Source organism: Bison bison, unplaced genomic scaffold, assembly GCF_000754665.1.
Source record: "Bison bison bison isolate TAMUID 2011002044 unplaced genomic scaffold, Bison_UMD1.0 scf7180017864492, whole genome shotgun sequence".
NCBI lineage: Eukaryota > Metazoa > Chordata > Mammalia > Artiodactyla > Bovidae > Bison > Bison bison.
The window spans coordinates 444,246-452,800 of NW_011495051.1; the positions used below are offsets into that span (position 1 = coordinate 444,246).

An 8,555-nucleotide genomic window follows, 5' to 3' on the forward strand; every position below is an offset into this window, starting at 1 on the left:
TTTTCTTGTGTTCTGTAAGTCTCAAACTTTCTTCATTCTTTTATATTCTTTTTCCTTTTAGCTCCTGTGACTGGATAATTTCAAATGACTTATTTTTGAATTTGCTGATCCTTTCTTCTGATTGATCTTTTACTTTTTTTTTTTCCTTAGTGCATTTATTGTTTTTCTCAGCTCTAACATTTCTTTTTGGTTCTTTTTAAAAACTCTCTTAAAATTCTCACTTTTTCCATACATTGTTCTGAGTTCTTTACGAACATTTGCTGCGCATCTTTATGACAATCATTTAAAATTCTCTGTCAGGTAGTTCACATGTTTCCATTTAATCAGAGTCACTTTCTGGAGCTTTATCTTATTCTCAGTTTTTGGACCATGTTTCCCTGCTTCTTCTTTCTCTTTAATCATTTGTGTTGGTGTCTGCACATTAGATAAAACAGCCAGCTTTCCCAGTCTATAAACAGGTAGGCCTCATACAGGAGATGACCTTCACCAATCTTTCCAACCAGGATCTTCTCAAACCTTCTTGCTAGTTCAAACCAGAGTCTTTGTTTTCAGTGGCCATGAGGCATCTAGAATATAACAAGTCCTATCACTGCTCTGAGACAGATGAGACAAAAGCTAGTCCCTTGGGCAGCCCCAGAAATGTTGGAATGTTGAACACAGTCCAAATCTTTCCCTCCCCAGAGAGAAGCTGGGATCTGGTGAATGTTCTCATGCTAGGATAAACTGGTATCTTTGTTTCAGCACTCATCAGACTTCTAGAGTATGTCAGGTCCCACCAGCACTCTGAGGCAGACAAGTCAGTAGTCCATTCTTTGCTTATCCCCAAATAATTGAGGGCTTTTGGCACATGGTTCAGTCCTTTCCCTTCCTCCCTAGGGAAAATCTGGGAGCTGAAGGTTTCCTGCCAATTGTATGGTGCTGTATGGCAGATGTGAATTATAATGAAAGGGTGTCTTGAATTTTTCTATTTGCTTTGATGTGACTGGTTTCAAGCTTGCCTGGGGGTGCAGGAGTCACTCAACTAGTTTTGAGATTTCTCACAAAGGGAAATCTCACAAAGGGAAATACATGGACACAAATTAGTCCATGTATTGTTGTTGAATTGGTGTGTCCATGGGGAAAGGCAAGTCTAAGGCTTACTATTCCAACACCTTACTGATTTACTACCATATTTTGCTGTTTTGACCTCTATGCTTTATGTTAGAAAATTCATCAGAAGTCTGGTAGTCCTTGTCTTCTGCTCATATTTGAGAGGGGGCCCTAAATGGCTAAGTGGGATCTCTATGGCTTAGCTGGGGCTGGCCACATAGGCAACTTCACTGTAGGGTTCCTGTCAGTTTCACTGAAGTACTACTGAGGTCAGTATCTTTTGATACTTTCTTTAGGGTTGCTCAGATTTCTCAGGAAAAAAATCTTCCATTTTCCTGCCTGGAAGTTTCAATTCTGGGTGCTAGCATTCTAGAAGCTGAATAGAGAAATGGACCATTGGGTTAGGATGAGACTAAGCATTGGGTGAGCAGTCCTACAATTTGGAATATACATTTGCATTTAACTACCCCTTTCTGCATTCACGACAGTATCTGAAGCAGTTGGCTTTTTCTATATAATAAATAACACTGAAATCTCAGTGGCATGAAATGAAAGCATTTCTTTCTTACACCTGTCTACTATTTGACTCAAGCAGCTCCACTTCAGGCTATAGGTTGGGTAATCAACTAGGGCAGCTCTCTGAAGTCTGCAGTCTGCCCAAGGCTATCCTGCTCTGTATCTCTTATTCTGGAGTTCAATAATAGAGGTAGAAGCTAATTAGGATATGCATATGGTCCCTGACTCACAATGGTTCAGCTTAAGAGTTTTTTCCATCATAAGTGGAAGAAGATTTGTATTTTCCTCATGATAGCAAAAGGATAGGGGGACAAAACCAATTACGTATGCACATATCAAAAGTTTGCTTCTGATATCTGGGCAACTGATATCCATGTTGCCCAAAGTCATATGGCCAACCCCAAAGCCAAAGAGTGAGAAAGTAAACTTCACCCACCATGAGGCTATGACAAGGTTAATGACAATATTTCAAAATACCATGGTATCCCTGTTATTAACAGTGCTTAGTTCAGGGTCCCTCTGTTTCAAAATACCCCAAAGAATAAATTTCTAGGAAAGGAGAAGGAGAAGTCACCATAATTTTTGTATTTTGGACACAGCTTTTTACAAGTATTTTACAAGCCACATTGAAAGCTTTTCTGGGATAGTATAGTATTGTACAAACTAGCTTGTTTCAGGGGTATTCCCATTGTTGATTCAGGATTCAGCTTTTTAAGTCCACTTTATCAGACCATTTGCTATCTAGCTTTCCAAACTTTATTCTTTCTCATTCTCTTTACTCTTATGTGTTTGTGTCTTTTTTTAAAAAGTCATTTTCTGCCATTGCACAAAGTTGTGGAGGAAGGCATATGTTCAATCTGCATCATTAACCAAAAGCTGTTAATTATACATATGGCAAACATAAATAACTGATAATTTGTAGAAAAAATTCAAGCAGGGAGATGGTCCAGTCAACCTTTGAATTATTGAAAAGTAAGAGAAGTATAGGAAATAAAAGATAACCCATAGTTCAAGAGAACAAATATACATATGTTAGGTATAAAGTTGCTCAATATTAATAACTGGATAATATGTATTACATGTAAATGCTAATCTCTTCATCTTTTCCTGATCTGGGGGGTTTTGATCTATAGTCCTATGTGACTGAGTGTGGAACACAGTGGATACTGGACAGAGAGGTTTTGGTGAGGAAGATAAGTATACCTTCTCAAAAGGAACATTATTCATTGCAAAATTTGTAGACAAAGGACCAGTTTCTATGGAGGAGCAACTTAAGGTTGAAATTTTCTCACCTAAATAATCTGATCCTCTGAAGAGCTCAGGTGATGGGAAGCTACTTAAATTCTCTTCGGAACTCTTGTATTCTGTAGAAGAGTCTGTAAATGAATAACTTAGAAGAGAGCCAGAAATATCATGCTGCAAACTTAGTCCTATAGAATAAACAAGCAAAAAGAGTAAAATGTTTCAACAGTAAACAGATTTAAAATCCTAAGAACTTAAACTTGTACAAATATACATGCAGTTGTATACTAGTAATGTAAAATTACACATAAAACTGAAATGGCATGCGATTGTATACAATCTTAAATTGTACTTGAATTTCAATCTTAGAAAAGGTCTATTTTTGATATGAAGAAAATGCAATATAAACCCCTTCCATTGTTTCTCAAAGTTTTATACATTTATTCCTTCCCTACTTTGGTTCAGTTATAATTCTTGACTCAAAAATACAAATTTTATCAAGTATACCTTAATAATAAATATAAATAAATAAAATGTATACCTAATTTTTCAAGTGCAAGTTTTATATATAAGTAACCCATTAACTGTAAGCTGACTAGCTGAAAAGAAGAAAGGATGATTCTAGTTATTCCATTTAAAAAACAATGAGCATAAACATAGATTCAAGGGAACATAGATCAAAGGAACTGAACAGAGTCCAGAAATAGACTTACATGCATAAGAGTAACTTATTTTTGACCAAGATGCAAAGGCAATTCAATGGAGAAGGGATATTCTTTCAAACAAATTATGTTGGAACAACTGTATATCCACACGCAAAAGCAAAACAAAATAACTTGCACTCATATCTTCCATCATATAAAAAATTAACTATAAATGCATCGTGAGTCTAAATGCAAATCCTAAAACTACAAAACTTCTACAAAAAACAGGATAAAATCTTCATGACACTGAGTTAGGTAACAATTTTTTTAATGTAATAATTAAAGAATGATTCATAAAACAAAAGCAGTGATAAATTGGGCTTCATCAAAGTTCAAACCTTCTATTTCAAAGAGACAAGCCACAGGGTAAGAGAAAATATTTGTAAATGGACTGGAATCCAAAATATAAAGAACTCCAAAAATTCAACAATAAGAAAACAAACATCTCAATAGGAAATTGGGGGAAATATATGAACAGAAAATCTCTCTAATTCAGAAGTCTTAAAGTCATCCCTGTGAGAGTAGACTAGAATGAAAATCTTTCTAATAAATGACAGGTACAGACCTTAGTATTTACTTGAAGAACCAGAAAGTATAGTAAGAAAAGAGAAAATATACTCTACTATAGACAGTCAGCATTTATGAAACATTCCTAACATGATAAAACAGAGGTCAACACTAACAGAAACTGGTGGAGTGTGGGATAAGGGATGAAAGGAGAGCATGACTCCTAAAACCCATTATCTTCTGCCCTGGAGCTGACTTATACCTATCTCTGCTCATTCATTACCTACCCGAGACTACTAACTCTTTATCCTTCCCACTTTGATCTCACCACATCTTTTTCTTTCACTCCAACCATCTCCTTAATGTTGACAACTGCTCCCAATGTGCCCTCCTCCTCTAGCCACCAGTGCACCACTTAAATTGACTGACTCAAGCTACCATTCTTCTTCTCCTCTTCAGATGTCAGAGTCAGGCTATTCCTCTGAGTATGTTTCTCTTCCCATACTTCAGCTGTCCCAGAGTGTCCTTCCCTGTCCTTGCTACTTTTCTCATTGTCTTCATCCTTCTCATTCTTGGTTGCCGCATCTCTCGTGCCTTCTACCTCTCAAAATTCTATGAATACCACTCTCAGGAGAGAAAATCCTTCCACCAAACTCCAGAACTCAAATTGGGCTCAGAAACTAGGAAAGCCCTGTACTCACCCCCTGGGTAACTTGGCAGAGAAAAGAATAAACAAATGTTCCTGACTATAATAATAGAAGGTTGCTCCTGGTGTCACAAGTAAGAAATGTAAATGCATTTTTAAATTACATTTATATCAAATTATAGTATACCTTTTAAAAAGTCAGTTCTACAAGCTTTTATCAAAAACTACCACCTCTTAAAGGAATTAAAAAAAAAATTGCAACCTCTTGTCTCATAACTCCCTATCATAATGAGACAACTGTTTTCAACCCTATTAACTCTATTGTTTTTATATGCTTATATTTATAAATTAAATGTATTCAATGATTCTGTTGTTATAATTGCTTATATTTACAGCTGAACCATGTACTATGAGCTCTATCATTTATGTTAAATTTTTGCTACAAGTTCTTATTTTTCCTTTGAGTTATTGATTACATAATTTTCAATTCATTTTCTAAGTACCTATTTCATCTCAACTTTTTGCAAAAGTATAAATTTTTTCTCAATAATTTTTTTTAAAAAATGCCAGGTTATCTATCAGTTTTTTTTCTTCCTCTCTTCTTCCCTTCCTTTTTCTCCTCCTTTTTCTTTCCTTCCTTTTTTTCAAGTACTGCTGCTGGAGATCTCAATACACTTGCTCAAATTGGGATTGACTGTCTGCTAGACATGCTGCACAGGTGTCTTCCTGGGATTTCCCTTTACCATGATCCTAAGAAATTCTTTTATATATTTCATGTATTAGAGCCTTTGATTTCAGATTTCATGATTTCTTCCTTATTGATTTCCTTTCTGGTTTTGTTGGAATAGCTTCTTCATTTCCTGAGAAAAGGTGCATAGAAGACCTGTTTGAAAATTTCTTTATACTATCTTCCTATCTGAGTGATTGTTTAGCTAAGTACAGAATTCTAGGCCAGTATATTAAAAAGACTGATGCAGTCTTTAGTGTTTGACAGATTTAAACCTCACTGTTCCAAGTTCCCCTTCTGTCCCATATCTGTACAAGTTGATGAGCCCTGGTGTTCCATATTCTGGCAACAATGGCAAGTTAAAGCCTCATCCCAGCCCCACTCTAACCACCTAAACATCCCAACCCAGTTTCCTTTCCCTGCTCTCTCAAGCCATTTTCAGTCCTGTTCAGGAAGACAGTCTCTTCTCTAAGCGGCCTCATTATATCAGTAATAAACTTTTCCACACCGTCTTGGTATGTGAGTGGCATCATTAATCTTGAAATTTAAAACAAATTTTGGGTGAGGATTTATCCTGTCTCTGCAAATCAGTTCTCTTCAGAAAAAGTGCACTTTTCCACCATGTTTTAGCCTCTAGAGTTGCTTCTGATATGTTCAATGTTATTCACCTTATTGATTGCTTATTTGCAAAAGGTAATCTTTTTTCCTCTGAAAAACTGAAGGATTTCTCTCTTTATCCTGAAGATTTTTAAATTACATGACATTGGGTCTTGGTATGGGTCTTTTTCATTCATTGTGATAGGCAGTTGGTGGGCTCTTTCAATATGTATACTCATGAAGATGGCAGAGGAATAGGATGGGGAGACCACTTTCTCCCCCACAAATTCATCAAAAGAACACTTGAACGCTGAGTAAACTCCACAAAACAACTTCTGAATGCTGGCAGAGGACATCAGGCACCCAGAAAAGCAGCCCATTGTCTTCAAAAGGAGGTAGGAAAAAAGATAAAAAGAGAGACAAAGAGGTAGGGATGGAGATCTGTCCTGGGAAGGGAGTCTTAAAAGAGAGAGAAGTTTCCAAACACCAGGAAACACTCTCACTGGCGAGTCTGTGACGAGCCTTGGAACCTCGGAGGGCAACATAACTGGGAGAGAAAAAAATTAATAATTAAAACCCACAGATTACATGCCCAATGGTAACTCCCAGCAGAGAAGCAGCACAGACACCCGTATCCACCACGAGCAAGCAGGGGCTGGACAGGGAGGCGCGGGCTGCATTGCTTAGAGTAAGAACCAGGCCTGAATGCCCCAAGGGCAATCTGAGGGAACTAACTTGAGATAGCAAACCAGACTGTGGGATAGCTAACTAGCAAAAAGCACTAACCTAAGACACCGCCAGGCCGGCTCACAGAACAAAGGACTGAGCAGAGCTAGCCAGCTGTGGACCGGCCCATCCCCCAGAGGAGACAGGCAGGCGAGGGCAGCCAGAGCCGGAAGAGGGTAATCACGGCCCCAGAGAGGCATCATCTACCAAACTGCAAGCAGGCTTCATTGCTAACCAAGACTTCTTGGGGTTCTGGATGGTCGACATCTGCCAGGAGGGTTGCAGCCAGAGATCAGCTCCCCAGAAGAGACACAAGGCACACCTGAGAAGGTGCGCCGATGTACACCCAGAACACCAAGCGGCAGGGACAGGGGAGGTGATAAGTTGAAGCGACCGTACTCGCCAAGCTCCTGGTCACCTGAGCTGCTCGGACCTGGGAAGGCACAAAATGCAGGCCCAACCAAGTCTGTGCCTTTGTGGAGTACCCGAGTGCCTGAACCTGAGTGGCTTAGACCTGGGAAGTGCATACAACCCAGGGCCGGCCTCAGACAGTTCCTGGCAGAGCAACCTAGAGCCTGAGCAGTGTAGACAGGGAAAGCACACACGCCGTGAGCAGGGGCAAACCCTGTGTGGCCTACTCACTATGAGCACATGCCAGTGTTATTTTTTACAGTGTCTTCCCTCCCCACAGCACGACTGAACAAGTGAGCCTAAGAAAGTGTCCACCACAGCGCCCTTGTGTCAGGGTGGAAATTAGACACAGGAGAGACCAAGAAACAGAAGAAGCTAAAACAAACAGAGGGAACCGCTTTGGAAATGACAGGTGCAATAGATTAAAACCCTGTAGTTAGCACCGACTACATAGGAAGGAGCCTATAGATCTTGAGAAGTATCTTGAGAAGGATCAAGGAACTATCTGAAAATGAACTGACCCCACATTGTCCACAATAACACCAGAGAAAGTCCTAGATATATTTTTACTATTATCATTTTTTTAATTAATAATTTTTAAGTCCTCTATTATACCTTTAATTTTCATTTTTATAACCTACTATTACTTTGCAAAAAAAAAAAAAAAAGACCCTATATTTTAAAGCAAACTTCATATATATGCTGCTGCTAAGTCGCTTTAGTCGTGTCCGAATCTGTGCAACCCCATAGACAGCAACCCACCAGGCTCCACCGTCCCTGGGATTCTCCAGGCAAGAATACTGGAGTGGGTTGCCATTTCCTTCTCCAATGCATGAAAGTAAAAAGTGAAAGTAAAGTCGCTCAGTCGTGTCCAACTTTTAGCGATTCCATGGACTGCAGCCTACCAAGCTCCTCCGTCCATGGATTTTTCAGGTGAGAGTACTGGAGTGGGGTGACATTGCTTTCTCAATTCATATATATATATTTTATAATTCTTGTGACTTTGTTTTTTCTTTAATATTGTATTTTTGAGAATCCAACCTCTACCCTAGATTTTTAATCTTTGCTTTTTGCTATTTGTTCTGCTTTATTGACTATGCCAAAGCCTTTGACTGTGTGGATCACAATAAACTGTGGAAAATTCTGAAAGAGATGGGAATACCAGACCACCTGATCTGCCTCTTGAGATATTTGTATGCAGGTCAGGAAGCAACAGTTAGAACTGGACATGGAACAACAGACTGGTTCCAAATAGGAAAAGGAGTACGTCAAGGCTGTATATTGTCACCTTGTTTATTTAACTTATATGCAGAGTATATCATGAGAAATGCTGGACTGGAAGAAACACAAGCTGGAATCAAGATTGCTGGGAGAAATATCAATAACCTCA

General features: G+C 38.7%; 1 protein-coding gene across 1 annotated transcript in view; it reads right to left on the reverse strand.

The window, feature by feature from the left end:
• Nucleotides 1-8,555, reverse strand: part of LOC104979868 — a 125,704-nt gene that overhangs the window by 101,863 nt on the left and 15,286 nt on the right. Inside the window, exon 5 of the mRNA XM_010828420.1 lies at nucleotides 2,898-3,035. Coding sequence (XP_010826722.1) covers nucleotides 2,898-3,035 — 138 coding nt within the window. The remainder of the gene's footprint in view (nucleotides 1-2,897; nucleotides 3,036-8,555) is intronic.